Source organism: Lepidochelys kempii, chromosome 8 (assembly GCF_965140265.1).
Source record: "Lepidochelys kempii isolate rLepKem1 chromosome 8, rLepKem1.hap2, whole genome shotgun sequence".
NCBI lineage: Eukaryota > Metazoa > Chordata > Testudines > Cheloniidae > Lepidochelys > Lepidochelys kempii.
In genome coordinates this window covers 7,019,229-7,037,478 of record NC_133263.1, presented here as the reverse complement: position 1 = coordinate 7,037,478, position 18,250 = coordinate 7,019,229, and the positions used below count along the sequence as shown (strand labels likewise).

Genomic DNA, 18,250 nt, shown 5'->3' with positions numbered 1-18,250 from the left:
ATGAGTGAGAGGAGAACAGGCTTTTGCCCCTCAGGTACGCCTTTCAATACCGACAGAGGCCTCAGCTTGTCCAGCCTCTCTCAGTGGGAAGTGGAGGTGGGTGCAGGGTATGACTGGAAGGAAAGGAATGCAGAGGGGTTCCCGCTCCCCACACACACACGTCCCCAGCATGGAGAAAGACCCTACCTATGTTTGGATGCTTCAGAAGACGGCAGATCCGAGCTTCTCGCTCCAGCTTCTGGTGATCTGGAAAGAAACAAGTCACAAGTCAAGGTTGAGGGAAAGGTCATGCAGGTTCCCTTCATCAGGAGACATGGCTATGGCCAAACCCGCCTCCACTTCCTCTCAGGCTCTAGAAAATACAAAGGCTCCTGGTGGGACTTGATGCTGCCCATGCAGGGGACCCCAGCGGCATTCTAGGAGGCTGTTGGGGGGAACCAGTCACTTTTACCCTTTAGGAACAGGGTTGAGGATATTCTTCAACACCAAGAGGATCTGACATATGTATATTTCAGCCAGGATATCCTTGAGGAGCACACCCCCAGGCTAACCTCACAAGACCCTGTATCACTTTTAAATGAGATACAGGGCCTACCATGCCTCCTCATGGATAGCCTTCTGCCTCTGTCCCCACCAGCCTGTCTCTGCCCCAGGCTCCTTGCCCCAGTCTCTCCCCATGGCTTCTCATCCCAGTTTCCTTTCCTAGCTAATCCCAGTCTCACACACTGAGCTCCTTGTCCACCCATCACGGTTACCCATCTCCGCCCAGGTCCTCAGGTTCCTCGTCCCTCTCTCCTTCCCCAGCCAGCCCCAGTCTTCCCCATTCCAGGCTCCCCATCAGATCTCAGTTTTGCATTCACTCCATTCCCAGTTCTGGTATCCTCACCAGTCTCAGTCCCAGCTTCTCATCTGATCTAAGTCCCACCCCACCCCCAAGACTGGCTCCGAGTCCCGTCCCCCCCCGGCCATTTCCCACCCTGGCTTCCAGTCCCAGTCTCCTTGCTGAGACCATCCCAGCCCCCACCCAACTCCCAGACCCCGCCTCCCTCCCCATCCAGCTCTTGTCCCCCCTGCATTTGAATCAGGCTCCCTCCTCCTTCCCCTCCTCACTGCCTGGGTGCCAGCATAGGTGAGACTCTCTGCTCTCAGTTCTGGAGCCCAGCACCACAGCAGCCTGCAGCAGCCCAGAGGAGCAATTGCAGGGAAAGTCCTGCTTTGGTCCTGCAGCCCCAGGCTGGTGCATCCTTGGTAGCTCTGTGGGGCTGGCAGTCCGGTCAGCAGGTAGGAGCTGGGTGGGGATGAAGCGTGCTCAGGGCAGATAGAATCTTCAGAGAATTTAGCTGCCAAGCTCTAACAAGTCTCTACTGAGCATGTGCAAACTGAGATTTTGCAACAGTTTATAACTTGTTCCGATTTGGCCAGTTTCCCCCTTGATAACAGCAAAAGGCACATTCTTGACATCAGGGTGACCTCTCTGTCCAATCTCAAGCCCTCTCTCCACAGCATGGAGACGCTAGTGCTTTTCACCTAAACGGCTGTAAGAACTTTTTAAGCTGGGCAACGCGATGTATTTTCCCCTAAACTAGTTCTTGAAAATGGCTGAACCATTTCCATGAAGCCCCCCCACCCCCAAAAATCAGCCTAAGGCAGACACACACCATCAAAAATGTCAGCGCTAATGGTTAGAATTTGGCAAAGTTACAAAGCAACAGAAAATGGGCTCTTATAATGGGAAATGACAGACAATCTGCCTCTCTCTTTTTTCAGCCTCTCTTTTTTGTTTTGTTTTTTTGTCCTGCCCATTCTCTGCTCCTCTTTTCACTGGATTTGTTTCTTCTTTTCTCCTATAACCCCTGGTGCGTGCGTGTGTGTGTGTCTCTCTCTCTCACTCAGGAAAAACACAAACCTCATATGGTGGAATTTTGGAATGCAAGATGTACAGAATTAGGCAGCCTGCATTCTCCCATCCCTAGCGGACAGAGTGTGTTTTGATGTGACGAGAAGATCAGGGACAACAATCTCACACTGCACCAGAGGTGCCATTAACATCAGACTCTTAAGCTCCAGCAGACCATTTACTGCTGTGTGCTTGTGAGCACAGGACCAGCCTCTCCCTATCTCTCCAACATCTCTTTCAGTCTCTCTCCAACACGTGCATGTTGACACAAACTGCAATCTAATTCTCCTCTAGCGTCCTTCGGCCCTGATAGTGCTCTGCAGTAACACTGTTGAGGAGCATGACTCAGGCGCTAACATAGACACACATGAACCACCGCGAGAACATCTCACCCCGTTAAGGTACCCTGTGTTCAGTGAGCATCTCATTCCACCCAGGCTGCTGCATACGGCTTCCCTTTCCCAACTTCTCTTCCCTTCTCAACACCACTTCAAATATACCTGGTTCAGGAATTCCTGGCCTCACAGTTATTCCTGAACTTTGCAGTTCTTTGAAATCCAGTACAGGGAACCAGATCCAAATGGCTCCTGTGTTCCGTTCTGGGATGTTCTGAAGTGATTTTGTGTTTTTTCCTCTGCATTTTACTGCCTTCTCAGTCCATGAAATGGACTTCCTGGGAAGAGACACGTTCCCACAGCAACCATTTGTGAATGTATTTCATGGTATCAGGCACTAAGCAGCAGCAAGAAGAAACAGGGTTATTATTAGAGCTGGGCAAACCTCAGCCATGACTATTGCCATCCTGGTTCACCCCCTGGAGTTTAACTTTTGAGTTTCAGTGAATCCTGCCTGTCAGACTCCCATGCAAGATCCTCACCAATTCCTCTCTGCTCCTGGTGTTTATACCCTTCCAATATTTGTAGACTATTATATGTCTCCCCTTTAGCCATTGCTTTACTAAACTATACAAGTTTAGTTCTCGGAGTCTTCGCTCAGAATTCCTCCCCCATAGGCCCCTTGTACTTCTTGCTTATCTCTCAACTCATAGACTCAAAGACTTCAAGGCCAGAAGGGTCCATCACGATCATTTAGTTTGACCTCCTGCATGTTGCAGGCCACAGAACCTTGCCCACCCACTCCTGTAATAGACCCGTAACCTCTGGCTGAGTTACCGAACTCCTAAAATCTCTCCATTTCATCAACTTCTTTCCAATTATGTGGTGGCCAGACAGTAATGCATAGTCACATCACTTAATGCACTGCAGGAATGGGCTCATATACTCTGGTGATATGCACAATATAAAAATCTACACAGAATAGAGCAGAACAGAGCATTCCAGGTGCAGTCACAGAAGGCCTGTACAGAGACAATCCACACTACTCCCTGGGATACTTTTGTATGTACAGTCCAGAGCCACAGTAAACTTTTTCATGGTCTTTTTCAGCACAGCCAGTGAATTGCCCTGAGAAGCACATTCCCACTGGCTTTTCATAGATTCATAGATTTTTAAGGCCAAAGGGAAACGTTACAGTCATCCTTGTCTGATCTCCTGTACAACACAGGCGAGAGAAGTTCACACTGTTATTGTTTGGGTCAGTCTGAGCTAGTTCCTCTTCCCTCTGTCCACCTGGGCTCTCCGTTATCAGGCATCACTCATTGAGGGTGTCTGCCACGCCATGTCACGGAGGAAGTAGCCAGCACTTCCCCGGCACATGTGGCAAGAGAGGGCCTGCGATGGGCTACATGGAGAACGTTGCAAAAGCCAAGGACTGGGCAGGGATGCCACTTTGCTCAGATAACATGATCACGGGCATGGTATAAGAAGCAGACAGGACACAATTTGCTCTGACACGTGGCCTACAGTGGGCCCCAGTAATATTCCCACCTCCCTTTATTTGTTTAAGGAAGAAAGGAGTGGCAAAGCCCTGCAGAACACAACAAGCCCTAGCATACCGGAGGGCTCCTCCCAGCCAAAGGCAATTCACCAAGCACAGCTGCTTTCCCTGCTGTGAGCTGCTCAGCTCCAGACCTGCTGCACGTGCCCGAGTACTGAGAAAGCTGCATGCATGGGCGGAGAAGCCCTGGGGGCATTCTCCTAGCAGGATGGAGGCCCCGGGCTAACTCACAGGAGGGTACAGTTCCACCCGTCACAGTGTAAGTCAAAGGCTGCAAAGAGCAAGAGTCACCTCCAATCACAGGGCTGCACAGAGGGGGGGCTGGGTTCCTCTCCTCCAGCTGGCAGGTGACATGAGCTTCACTTCTCAAAGTCTGTGCTCTCACTGCCTTGTAATGCCCGAACAGCAGATCAACAGCACTGATGCGAGTAGCGTACGGGTCACACTCAATTCCGTCTCTTCCCCAGCACATCCTCCAGCTACAACACAAATGCTTCCTCGGGTCCAGGCGGCATCTCATCATGCACACTGTACTAGCGAGACAGATTTCACCTCTTGGATTCCCGCACACTCCCAGCAGAAGATGAATGTGCTGGGACAGCTCAGGCGCTTTCTCACTCAGTTTTTTGATCCTGTGTTTGTACTTTGGGATGGGGAGGTAGCGGGGAGTGAGGCAGGAATAAAGGAAAAGGGATTGGATAGAGCACGGGACTGGGCACAGGAGAGCTGGGTTCTGTTCCTGTTTCTGCTGGGTGGCCTTGGCCAAGTCATGTCACTGCTCTGTGCCTCAGTTTCCCCATCTGTAAAATGGGGATAATATGATACTGACCTCCTTTGTAAAGTGCTTTCAGATTTACTGATGAAAAACACCATAGAAGAGCTAGGTACCATTATTATTTTGGTAAAGGCCCTTGCTTATTGAGAAGAATTCTTTTGGGAGGCATGGAGTGCCCTTGAAAGGAGAAATGATTAATGCAAACAGCAGTGGACTTGACTGGTCATTTTCTATGTTTCCCTTAGCTAGGGTCCTAAGGGAGGATAGCACAGGAGTGGGAGGCAGGACACCTGGGCTACCTTTCTGGCTCTGCCTCCAGTCTTCCTGTGTCTTTTGACCTGTTGTGCCTCAGTTTCCCCATCTGTGAAATGAAGATGCTAATACTTCCCTATCCCCCATAGGGCTAACTTCATTAATGCTTGCAGAGTGCTTTGAGATCCTGAGAGAGACAGCTGTGCAAAGCATTATTAGAAGTGAGACAAAATGGGAACCATTTATCTGAGCTCTGAGGCCATTAATAAATGGGATGTAGACCCAAACAAACCAGGTTTGGATCACTTGACTAATGAGATTTTGCAAAGCAAAACCCCCAGCCCTGCTCCTGCCCATCCCAGTCATTCTGAGATTCAGAATAAATGTCTCTTCCCTCACCCCCAGCTTTTCCTTCTGCCTGGTCCTGCATTTGTACCATCACAGTCTGCCACCATTGAAGTGACTGCAAGGTCACAACTCAGGCGTTTGACAGCAGAGGCGGCCAGGAGGGAGTTGGCGCTAACTAAAGCACAAAAGGTACCGAGAATAAATAGTGAGAAACAAGTGCAATGGATCCGAGATGGCGAGAGGAGATAAAGCAGCAGCCCTGGAGCCTGGCTGGCACTGGACAGAAGAGTTACATCAGCAGTCTGATTTCCCCCGGGCCACCCCAATTTTGGCACAGAAAGACCAACTGTGGGGGAGGGAAGGGGAGTTAAATCTTCATGTCCCATTCAGTCCGTGGCCTCCCTCTAACATTGTAACCAAAGGCATCAAGCACTCCTGTTGTTTTGCCACCAGGAACGGGACTAAAACAACAATTGAGTCCACATATAGTAGCCACCGAAGGGTCCAGCTATTACTAACCTGGGTACATTTGATCCAGTAGCCTAAAGGTTAAAGGTTTGTTAGTCCAGTAGGAACCCTTCAGTCCAACTATTCACCACTAATGGAATTGTGTGGAAACCTTGAGATGCTTGAACTGTTTACCCCAGTCTGTTTGACTGACCCTGCACGGGGGGAAAGTAAGTACAGCCTTTCCTACCAATCCTGCAGTCGTGCATGTGTTGGGATGGGCACTCGCAGAAAAGCGCTCCAAAGTTATAACAGAAAATCTTTTTATACACACCACAAAATATGCAGCATCAAAACGAGAGGTGCATAACTGAGAAATGGCTGTGTCTGTTGAAATGAGACACCACCAGCCATCAGGTGCCTGGGGGAGTGAATTTATCATTTGCCTTCTGAGCTTCTGATGTTGTCAAGCTATATCCTGCTGTCCTTACTCAGGCAAAGCTTCCAGTGAAGTCACTGAGTAAGGAGAACTGATTAAAAGTGGAGCAAAGACTTCAGAATTTGGCTACTGGCTCCTCTGATATTTACCAAAGAGATTCAGACTAAAATGTGGTGGTTTTAGAATAACCTTACTTGGGCCTGTAGCAGGATTTTAACTGATGATCTTCAGCATTAAAAGTAGAATCTCAATTACGTGAATAATAGGGTAGCTAAAAGAGTAGCTCCATTAGCTGTCGGCTGTAATGGACTCTTATCCTCCCTCACTAGAGGGAGACAAAGATGCAACTTCTAGTATGTGTTGCCCATTCTTTGCTAATCAAATCGACATGTGCTGGACAGTGCGGTCAGGAGACAGAGGGTGGATTCTACGGAGATCAGCCCCCAAATCACAAGGCAGCCTAGCACTGGGACAGTACATCCAGGTTGATGGCAAGCACTGAATCCCAGACCAGCCGACACTGGAGAATATTTCAGGAAGTGCATATTAGGGAGATTAACTCTCAGTCCTTGAGTCCGGCACTGGGATGTTGATTGCAGGAAAACAGAACAGATCTGGATTTGCGATTAACATAGTTGTAATCCCTGGCTGGAGAATAAGAAGGGAATGGTTTCCGCAAATTCTTGCCAGCTACATTCCAGTGGCTCCTGGGATTCATGGGGTAGACAGACTGTGGGAAGATTAGTGATATACGGAGTTTTAGCAAGGAGCCTGGCCCCTGCATGAAAGGGAGCAGTGGTGATTCACTCCATCCAGCCCCTCAGGGAGAAGAAGTGGTCCTCACAGCCAGCCGCAATGACAGTTCAGTTTGGATAAACCCCGCAAGTGCTGGATGCTTATCTGCTCCTTACGGGGCTTTTGGAGTCACAAACGCAGGTTGGAAATCTCAGGAGGATAGATATTTTCTGCCTGCTGTTGAGAACAACCTGAATAAGGGTGGGAGATTTTGACAGACATGGTCCCTGTCCCAGCTGAAACCTAGGGCTGGGATTTTCAAATGGACCTAAGTGAGGTAGGAGCACAAATCCTATTGACTTTCATTGCGACTTGAGCTGCTAAGTCAGGCAGGTCTTGTTAAAATCCCACCCTTGGAGGGTGAGGTGCATGAAAAGGAAATCTAGCGGGCTGTGAAAGGTAGTCAAACTTCTCCAGGGCCCCCCAGCGGCGTCATCTGAATTTGGAGTTCTGTTCCACCATCTCTCCAGGTTTCACTCTTCGCTGCTCCTCTCACGCTACATCTCAAAGCTTCTCCTCCCAGCGCTGGCAGCTTTCCGACTCTGGATACTCCCTGAGCCAAACCTAGCCCCATTCTCCGCACCTGCAGGAGTGTCAGGATGAAAACACGCGTGGCCTTTGGATGAATGAAAAGGCAAGAAGAACAAGCCACTTCCCCTCCTTGGGCCTCGCATTCTGCAGCTATCCACCACTGACCTGCCTCCCAAGGGTGCCCAGAGGCTTGTTTTGTTAGTGGTTTAAAAGGGCTTTGAGATGCTCAGGGCAGAGGTGCTGCAGAAGGACAGAGAGTTCAGATCAAGTGGGGAAGACTGTGTTTAGCTCAGGAAGGCTAAGCAAGCAGTCTGGAACACACACGCAATATACGGCACCCACTCACCTTTCCAGATACCTGCACAGAAACACCGCCACATACACCTAACCAGCAGCAGAGAGACACACCCAGCCACTTGCCTGTCTCACACAACTACCTGCATGCACTCACAGCCCTGCAGGTGCCCTTTCACACCCAGGCACACACCTGCTTGCAGGTGTGCACTCTCACAAAATCACTTGTCATGCACACCCCTGCAAGCCTGCATAAAGTCTCCTCCTCACAGCTGTGTGGAGACACCTGTACACTGAGGAATGCATGTCTCCACACTCACCTACATGCATCCCCGCAGACCCAGCCTACGTGTGCATAGATACCCACTCCTGGCCAGGCTGCTGCTTGCACCCACTGGCACCCACACCTATGCAACAGACACACAGCTCAGTCTTTGCTTCCTTCCTCCCTCACAGGCCACAACCCTCCAGGAATGTAGCAGAGAATTGGCAGATTTCCTGTTCTGGTTTGTTCAGGTTCTTATAGTGCATCCAGCACCGTGGCATTCGACACCTGACAGTGATGCATTAACCAACACAGCGAGCTTGGCCCTGGGTAGGAACTCTGGGTTCAGAGACACACAGGGAGCTGAGAGGGCTCTGGAATTGAGCCCGGGCGTGAGAAGGAAGCACGGGAGAGATGAAAAGCAAAGGGAGTTTCAATGCAGTTAAGCACAGCATGGGTGCCGTGCTTTCAAGTGAGCTGCAGAGGCCAGGAAGGGGGAATTCCTCCTCCTACTCCCAACAAAAGCCGGTGGCACTGAAACATGGCAAGGAGCAGGGAACCTTTGCAAGTGATTTCTGTGTATGGCTGGAGGGGATCTGGATTTAAATCAAAGTCATTGCTTTCAAAGGCCATTGGCTCTTGGGGGTTTCACCTGAATTGTGTGCCCAGAAACCGCCGATCAGGACACCCCTTGGACGTGGAGAGAGAGAGAGAGAGAGGCCAGATTTGGGGCTAAAACGTCTCCTGACTCAAGAAGCAATGGCTGAAGACACACACCCACACAACTCACTCTTAGTGTCTAGGGATACTGGGCCTCTGGTATTGCCCCCGCCCTTCTGTACCTCAGCAGCAACGTGGGGAGGCTTTGAAGAGGAGCATTCGTCAATTCTCATCCCCTTTTCCTTCCCCTCCCCCTGTATTCCAGGGTGATTCGCATCCATCATATGATTCATCCTCATGGAAGGCAGACAGCCCATTGCATTTGATCTTGACCCCGGGGCTCTAACAGTTAGCAGCTATGCGGCTCCTCCACCTATCCCAGGTACGCTTTGCTCCTGGTAGAGGTCTTGGTGGAAGGATCAAAACTAGCTTCCAGACACTGGTGAAATAGTAGCAGTATCAAGACTCTGCTGGGTGGATGGCTGACAAAAGATGCTGGTGACTTGATCCAGGTCAGCCGGCAGAGTAAGGCTGCAGGCTCCTCTGCGTATTTAAGGATGAAGATGCTGGGCTACTGCTGGAGGGGTAGACCAACAGAAGCCTGAGAAGAGGACAAAGAGGGAACCAATGAAGACACAAAAGTGGGCGGGGAGGAGGGAAGAGAAAGAAAGTAATTCAATCTGGTCTTTCAGGAAGCCCTGAAATCTGCAATGCTTCCTGGCTGGTGGCTTCTCTGCTGCCAACTTCGATCTGCATGGAAAAGCCAAGCATTCAGCCCTCCAGAAGAATCCTACCATCTGTTCTTGATGGACAGTGGCTTGCTTATTTATTGTCCAAAGGATAAAAATTCTGTTGGGGGGTGGGGTAATTAATGCACTAGCCTTCCACCTCCTTTAAATGAGGCTTGTATGAGACAACAAGACGGGTGAGTTTCCCCTAGACCCTACTGGGTGGTTGTCCATTTCATAAACCCAACCAGCAGCTCCACCTGGTTGGTGGCCTCAATTCAGGGAAAGCCACCTAGGACTGGAGCAGCAGTGGAAGTTGACAAGTCAGGAACAAGGGGCATGGGCAGAGCTGTGCAACGCTCCAGTCCTGGTCTATAATGGTGCGCTGCAAATTAAGGTACGCCACTAGATTTGTATGAGAGTCCAGGTCCGGAGTCGCAGGGGTGCTGTAGGTCGAGACTGAGGAGACTTGGTAGAGCTGGGGCTGGGGGGTCTGGGACGGAAATATTAGGAGGTGCTGCAGATTAGGAAAGAGGTGCATTGGCAGAACTTTGTGGGAGATCAAGCCTGGAATAGCTGTGATGCTTCAGGTCGCGATCGTGGTATATTGGCAGAGCTATGTGTGGGAAGCCTGTGAAATGCTGGTCTATTTTAAGATTTGAAAGGAGATGATTGGGGTTGGGTTCTTTTTACCTTGAGAGAGATGAATAATGGTGCCAGGTAGAAACAACGTGAGAGTTTTGCCCATTTTCAGGGCTCTCATTCAGACTAATTCAAAATCACACAGATTGAGGGCTCTGCTACAGGTGACAATGCCCTCCGAAATGCCAGTCAAGAAGAATTCAAAGGCAACTTGATCAGTACTGTGCATTCCCATCCCATCATCTCCCGTTGTTCAACACAGTGCATGCTGCGCCCAGAGCTGATGCGAGGAATGGCTGCCTGAGTGCACACAGCAGCCAAAATGAAAACACAAATTCCCTTTTTCGGCAGCTCAGAGAGAGGGAAACATCTGAGGAGAGGGAGAACACTGCTGCCAGCTGCAGAACTCGATTGCCTTGCCCAGGCTGAGGTGGCACCTGGCCAAACCAAGGCAACTCCCCCAGCCCCTGGTTTCAGATTTGGTGAGGTTGTCTCAGTCAGAGAGAGGGAGCTTTGCTAACCAGCCCAGGACCTGAGTGCTGCATCCCCCGGGCTGGCATCTCAGTGTAGTACCAGATCAGTGCCCTCCTTTGGAAGGGATACTGAACCAAGGTTTCCCACCTCTGGCTGTCCAGGGGGGGAGTTAATGATCCCTTGGCACTTGCTGGAAAGAGTAGGGGGTAACCTAGGTGTCCTGGCAAACACTCCCTCTCACAGCCAAACAAGTCCTCGTGTCCAAGGCTGAGCGCGAGCTATAGCTGAGTGCACAATGGCTGCTGTGTTTGCCTACACATGCACTGCACCTACACACTGCTTTATAAAGTGGTTTAGCACTTTGAGTACAAATTACATTACATAAAACCAATTCTATTTTCTTTACAGTATGTGAATGCCATCCAGTTATAAAATATAATACAGCGTTCCCACTTGGATCAAGTGCTTGGCAATAAATCTTCCCTTGCTATATGCCTTTTGTCCTCTGCATCCCAGCTCCATCAACAACGCATTATAGACTTTTCCTTTATAACACACAGCTCAGTACATACACAACCGAACATCAGACTAGGCCCCTGGTAGAGAGGTCTGTGAAAGGAACATCACCGGTGTAGCTCTCAGAGGCTATGGTAGCAGATTAAACCTTCAGCTTTTAAGAACCCACAGATGGGAATCATGCATCGACCCTAGTGGGAATGAAAATATAGCCAGCTCATGCTCTGTTGTTCTGCATTATGTATAGAGAACCATAGGGATGCATGCCACTCTGCAGATATAATATAAACCAAATTCATGCCCCAAGGAGCTTACAGTTTTATTTATGCAGCTAACTCGACTAAAGAAATCATCAGCTCTTGAGAGGGGGTGTCGGGGAGAGGGGACTGGTAGGTGGCAACACAAGGGAAAGGGGGGAATAAAAGCTCTCGAGAAAACTTTCTTGTCGTTTAAAAGCTTCAGGGGGGCGGGTTGCAGTCATTTGAGTCATCGTGTCACTTCTAGTAACCCTACTACAGGAGGCTTGTGAGAGGGGAACTCCAGAGAGGAGGGTACTGGAGAAAGGTCAGGCCAAGAAGCACAGCAGAGGAGTGCCTGAAGGGGAGTGAAGTCACTAGGCTGTTCCAGGGTGGGTGGGGTGGCAGTGTTGAAGAAGGCGATGAAGTCTGCGTGGGAGGAGATGATGGGAACATGGAAGAGTTAGCGGGGGAAGGCCCATGGGGGGGAGCAGTAAGAAATGGGAGAGGAGATGCAGGAGAGCTTTGAAGGTGAGCACAAAGGAGTATGAATCTGATACAGGAATTACAGCAAGACTGGAGGAGGGGGAAAAGCCATGGCACTGCATTGGGAGAAGAAGGGGACTTTTGCAACGGAGTCTTCGTAGGTCGGCAGGGAACAAAGTGAGGTTTGGAGGGCAACCAGAGGTCATTAGCTTAAAGCCAGACCAGCCTGGTGGCCCCTCGGAAATAGTTTGGAAATCTCAGTCTAGTCCCCCTCACAGAAACCATCACCCCCTTTGGGACTTGGTTGGCATCAGGGCTGTCCTTACCCCATAGGCAAAGTAGGCAGCTGCGTAGGGCACCAGGAAATTTGGGGCACCACATTTCCTGGTGCCCTGAGCAGTTGCGTGCTGCTCCGGCCCTTGCTCTGGCTCTTACCCATGCCCCTGCCCGTGCTCCGCCCTGCCTGTTCCTGCCCTGCCCCTTCCCCACCCCTGCTCCGCCCCAGCCCTGTCCCCACTCCCCTGAAGACTGCAGCCAGCCCCAACCCTGCACTCACCACGTGATAAATGGAGTAACCCAGTCCCAGCCTGCTCCGCTCCTTTGGCTCCCAGCCGCGCCGCCGGCGAATGATGGGGGGCAGTTTCCCCCTCCCCCCAAGCCTGGGAGCCAGGAGAGCAGAGCAGGCTGGGGCCAGGTCACTCCACTTCCCGCAGGAAGTGACCAGCCCCCATCCACCGCGGCGGCCTGGGACCAGCCTGCTCCCGCCCGTGGAGGCCTGGTGCCCCACACAGCCCCCCCACAGCGGGGGGGCTGCCTAGAGCACCAAAATAGCTAGGGACGGCCCTGGTTGGCATAGCGACAACAGGGAGCAGGGTCGGAAGGGGCATGGAGAGCTAACCTCTCTCCCTTCTAGGGGTGTTTGGTCCCAGAGGCTGTTTTGCCATCAGGGCAGCTGGACCATCAGAAAAATGGAAACCAATGAATCAAAGCTGAGCAGATTTCCCTTCATCCCATCTCCATGGATCATTCACAGCTGCTAAGGTGACAGGAACACGGCTTCCATTACCAGGTGTGAGAAGGGGAGAGATCCAGGCCACAGCACCCCTTCCAATGCCTGCACCCCCAGACTGTACAGTGCACCTTCCACTATGCAGTGTGACCAGCTCTCCCGTCCATCACTGCTTAGTCCAGGCTAGGACTTTGGGTGATCAGGGCCAAGATTTTCACAAGAGGCCAGTGATTTGAGCTGTCCTAGTGTTTGGCTACTCAACCTGAAAGGGGCCTGATTTTCATAATTGCTGCGTGCCTGGCCCCTGGTGAACAAGTCCTGTTAAGGCATCTCAATTTGAGCACCTAAAAATAGAGGCACCCAAAATTATTAGCCCCTTTAGAAAATCTCAGCCCCTCTGTGTAGTGACACTAGGCAGTGCAGATTGGCTTTAGGCAGCCTGGAAGCCAGAGAGAACCACGGGGGCTGTCTGCGTCCAGCAGCTTCACTAATGAATCCCTTCCATTCATTACTGCCGAACCTGGCCTCATGACTCCCAGGAAGGACGCTCAACCCTGCAAAGCAGCGGGGCTTCGGAGAAGGCGCTCGCTCTTCTGTGAACAGCTTGCCAGCCACGGAAGAGGACTGAGGGGTACTTTCAAAAGAGCGAGTGTCTCCACGGAGAGTCATAGCACCCTGCCTAAAACATTTGGGGATGTCTGCAGTGCAGCTCCAATAGCCATATCCCAGCTAGCTTTCACCTGGCTAGCTCGGGCACCAGTAGCCGCGGCCCAGGCTGCAGGAGCACCATCAGAACGCTGGGTACCTGCTCGGGGGCTAGCATGCATGGAAGCTCGTGCTGCCCTGGCTTCACCATTCCAGCACCAGATTAAAGCCAGCTCAGGGTGTGTCTGTGTGAGCTTCACCCACCCGCTGTGATTGCAGAGCAGACACATCCTTGGCCTGTAGTGAGCCCGGCCCCTCCAGGTCAAAGCTGAGTCACAGGTTATGTTGACCCTGGAGCTGACGTTGTCACTTCCAGCTCTTGTAGACATACATGCGCTAGATCTCATCGAGCTAGTGGGCTGAACGTAGAAGCACGGCTGTGACACAAGCCGCAGCAGGGGCTAGCTGCCCGGAGGACGTACCTACAGGATCGTCCTCGGGATGGCTAGCTGCTGCAGCTACAGTTCTCTTTGGACCGTGCTCGCTCAGTCGGAGCTAGCGTGGGTATGTCTGCTCCAGCTGCAAGTTACACTTCCCAGCCCCAGTGCCGCCATGCCCACGGTCACAGTCGCCATACGGATACATACACGATGTCAGTCGCGAATGCTTTCCGTCCCACACCTTTAAAAGTGACAGCGGGCCACTACATGCCATGGAAGAGCTGGCTCCATGGCATGGCCCCATTCAGCTTGGGGCAGGCAAAAGCAAAAGATGAAGACGGATGAAAACCTTTTAATACAGCTGGTCAGTAGCAGGGCAAAACATTCCAGGGCAGCGAAGCTGCCAGGCTCACCCAGGTGGAAGGTCTGCTCTCAGTCTGCTTTCAGGGCCAGAGAGCCATGCAGAGCAGCAGGAGATTGTCAGGGACTCACAAGTTGTTATGGCTGTGAAGAAAAATGGTTCCTACATTGTTCTTGACAGTTTTGGGTCTCGGAGACCCTGACGATCCCTTGCGCAGCCAGTTCCACCAAGAACAGCAACAATCAATTATGCAACTTTTTGCAGGCAATTTGCACCCGTGTGTGTGGCTGGGGACAAGGGGGGGGGGGGTGGGGGGAGGAGGAAAGGCGGAGGGGACTGCATGGAACAGCAGCTGGGACCAAATGCAATGAGCCACGCTCTTCTGTGGAAGAGGTTTTCCACTCTGCAAAGCACAGCCGTTGCCCATGGCAGGCTACAGGGGCTAAGCAGCAAGGCGGCTGTGACAGGCACCTCTGAAGAGAACTGGGAAAGAGGACATGGGTGGAAAATAAAATAAGTTCTTTTCCCATTGCTGGCGGGCCATGTTTCTCAGGGCTTTTTGGATAGAGAGAACAGAGGGGCTCGGGGGTGGGGGAATTATTGAAGGGTTTGATCTCTCCTGCTAATATTTTCACTCTATTTATCATCAGCAACAACCTGTGGCACCTGTCTGAGGTCAGTGCATGGTCACTGATCCCCTGGGTCTGATTCACTTGGGGCAGCCAGACACAGGCTGGTTGGGGGTTGTAGCAGAGTCCCCAAGTGGAAGAGCAAAGCATGATTGGAGCCCTTTGAAAAGAGAGGGTACCCTTAGGGTGCTGGCTAGAAAATAAGAATGGCCATACTGGGTCAGACCAATGGTCCAGCTAGCCCAGGAGCCTGTCTTCCACCAAAAAAGAACAGGAGTACTTGTGGCACCTTAGAGACTAAAAATTTTTTTTATTTATTTGTTAGTCTCTAAGGTGCCACAAGTACTCCTGTTCATTTTTGCGGATATAGACTAACACAGCTGCTACTCTGAAACCCATCTTCCAACAGTGGCTGGTGCCAGATGCTTCAGACAGAATGAAGAGAACAGAGCAATTATCAAGTGATCCATCCCCAGTTGTCCAGTCCCAGCTTCCGGCAGTCAGAGGTTCAGGGATACCCAGAGCATGGAGTTGCATCTCTGGCCATCTTGGCTAAAAGCCATTGATGGACCTAGCCTCCATGAACTTATCTAGTTCTTTTTTGAACCCAGTTATATTTTGGCCTTCACAACACCCCCTGGCAATGAGTTCCACAGGCTGATTGTGTGCTGTGTGAAAGAAGTACTTCCTTATGTTTGTTTTAAACCTGCTGGCTAGTAATTTCATGGGGGAGCCCTGCTTCCTGCGTTATGGCAAGGGGTAAATAATACCCTAGTCCCTAGTCACTTTCTCCACCCCCTTCATAGTTGTGATTACTCCTTAATATGGAGGTTCGCTAATGAGCACCTCCCTGTCTACGGCCACCACGGCCCCCAGTGACATGGAAAAGGCATCTTGGGACAGCACTGAGGAATGAAGGTTAAAGTCTACATCTGTTTGGTTATAGCTCTCCTGTTTGTATCTGTGCTCTGTGTCTCCTTCTCTCATTACTACTGAATCTCCCTCGGCCACACTCCCTGCTCTCACCTGTCCAGGCCCTTTTGCTCTTTGGTACTCTTCTGTGTTTGCTACTCCCCCAGCGCTGGCTGTGTGTGTGAACGAAGTTACCTGGCAAAGACTGACACGGAGCAGCCACGCTGGGTGCAGAGAGGGGCTTAGTTTCTGAGTTCAGCTGGCTAAAAAAACCATCTAGAAATGCCAACAGACTCCTGGCCCAAGCTGCAGCGAACAGGAAGCATCACTGCTCAAGACCTGATGGCTGCTTCGCCACCGGGAAGGAAACAGCTCCACAGGCTCAGAACCACACTTCAGAGAAACTGAAGTGAGAAGACGATTGCAGAGGTGGGGAGAATTCCCACGCGGGACAAAAGCCATCACCACCACTCAACATGAGGCTCCAGAATTAGCTCCACGTAGAAGGCCCAATCCTGGCTGGCGCTGAATGCTCCCCATTCCCACTGAAGTCAATGGGAGCTGTGGGCGCTCAGCCCCTGGCAGGCCTAAACCCACAGAGCTGGAGTGTTAGTAGGCCGGGGGGCTACCTCAGGGTATGTTTTTCATGCAGGTAAAAGCTTAGCTTGGCTAACTGGCTTTTCTGTGCTCTGCCTCTCTTCTCTGCAACTCCCCATTATCCAAATACAGGCTGGATCCCCCCTCGCATCATGGCCCCAGTTCCATGCTGATAAAGGGGATTCAACTGTTCAGGAAAACATGCCCATATCTCTTCCTTCCTTCCTGCAGTTCCCACCCACAGAGCAGAATCAGCAGGAGGTATTAAAGGTTAAGGCTCACCTTGGTCCAAGCAGAGGAGGCGTGAGGTGGGCAAGGGCAGTGGAATCAGTGGAAAGGCACCTGCTCCCAGGAGGTATGCCACAAGACTTCAGCGCACTTACCTCTGGCAGTGAGCTTCTTGGTGTTTATGATCTTGGCTGCGTACTCCTGTCCCGCCAGCACCTTCACGCATCTCCGGACGATTGAGAAGGCACCTCTGGGGGAGACAAGAGCCCAGAAAGAAAGTGAAAGGGGTTGGACTCAAAAGGAAAAGCAGGAGCGCCACACGGCACCTGCCAGCATTGGAGACTTGAAAACAGAAACACATGTATGAACTCTGGACAAGGAGGAGAGTTCTGGAGGGACAGACTCAATAGTGGTAATTAGCATGATTGGAAAGATAGGGATTATCCTGTCCAAACTGAGCTAGATGGCATGGGCAAGACTGTTAGGAAAACGCTCCCATCCTGAGAGCTGATTCTGGGAGGGCAGGGACCAGGGCTCTGTCAAGGCTGAATCCCCACTCTGTCACTCCGAGTGCAGAAGGTGGGGGCCCACAGGGATTCTAAAAATTAGTACTTGCCACTCCAGGCTTCTATTACACTTCCGAGGTTACAGCTTTTCTCTGACCTTGGCTTGGTAAATGCTGCCACCACCCAAATGAAAAAAAGACAACCTTGGACCCAGGCAGGAACACTTGGGAATTCCTCCCTGTGAGGTACCCTCAAGCCCTTTCACCCACCTCCGGGGAAGAGCTGAGAAGGAAAACAAAGGAAATTAGCTGTGCTACCAGCTGATCAAACAGCATATGCACAAACCACTTAGGACACCAAAAATCCAATCCTGTTCTTAAAAAAGGTAAATTTTATTAAAAACAAAAAGAAAGAAAATACATCTGGAACTTAGGCTTTTGCTAGATTTTAAAAGAGCAATTCCAAAAATCAAGCACTCAAAATAGCTTTCTTGGGGGTTCAGCTTAAAAGGTTATAAGAAAACAAAAGCATTTGGGGTTAGCACAGAGGTGATCCACAAGCCAAAATAAAAAAATCAACCTGATTGTGCCTTACTAAACATTTCCTATCCAAATAATTCCTTCTAGGTATGGAAGATGAATTTTCATACCTGGTTCAAGCCTTACATAGCATTGCTGCTCCATCCCTGCAGCCCAGAGAACAACAGACAAACGGAAAGTTTCTTTCCCAATTTTAAAAGTTCTAGCCTTCCCATTGGCTCTTTTGGTCGGGTGCCCACCCCTTTTCTTTTACCTGTGGGTTTGTTAACCATTTACAGGTATAGCAAGCAGAGAACAGACACCAAGAGGGATTTTACAGCTAACTGGCTGGGTGGGTATCCATCAAAGGGAGCTACTCCCCCCATCCCCTTCATGTATCACAGGCCCTGAGACAAGCAATTCAGTATTAGAAAAAAGACCAGTTTATCTCCCCTCTTTTACCTGGTTTGCTGGAAAGCTCAAAATCAAGTACATTTACTGGACTTTTTTCACATTTTCTTCTCTCCCAAAAAGGCCAGTCTTTGATTGGTGGAAACCACTTTCTGTCTTATCAAACATCTTGCACTACAGGTTGCAACCTTTGACAAAAATATTGACTTAGGAAGGGGTAACAGAAATGAAAGTGGCTTTTATTCACAAACTAATTGTGGCTGCTTTTTAGTCTTTTGATTGTGCTTTCTACCGTAAAATTACTGTAATAATA

The 18,250-nt window shown here is 50.6% G+C and overlaps 1 protein-coding gene across 3 annotated transcripts in view; it reads right to left on the bottom strand.

The window, feature by feature from the left end:
- The window catches only part of CAMK2A (calcium/calmodulin dependent protein kinase II alpha), a 75,163-nt gene that overhangs the window by 43,407 nt on the left and 13,506 nt on the right, over positions 1–18,250 (bottom strand). For all 3 annotated transcript variants that reach the window (XM_073355334.1, XM_073355335.1, XM_073355336.1), the window contains exons 2-3: positions 16,658–16,752; positions 187–246 (exon numbers count right to left, since the gene is read on the bottom strand). In XM_073355334.1, the coding sequence (XP_073211435.1) occupies positions 187–246; positions 16,658–16,752 (155 nt within the window). The remainder of the gene's footprint in view (positions 1–186; positions 247–16,657; positions 16,753–18,250) is intronic.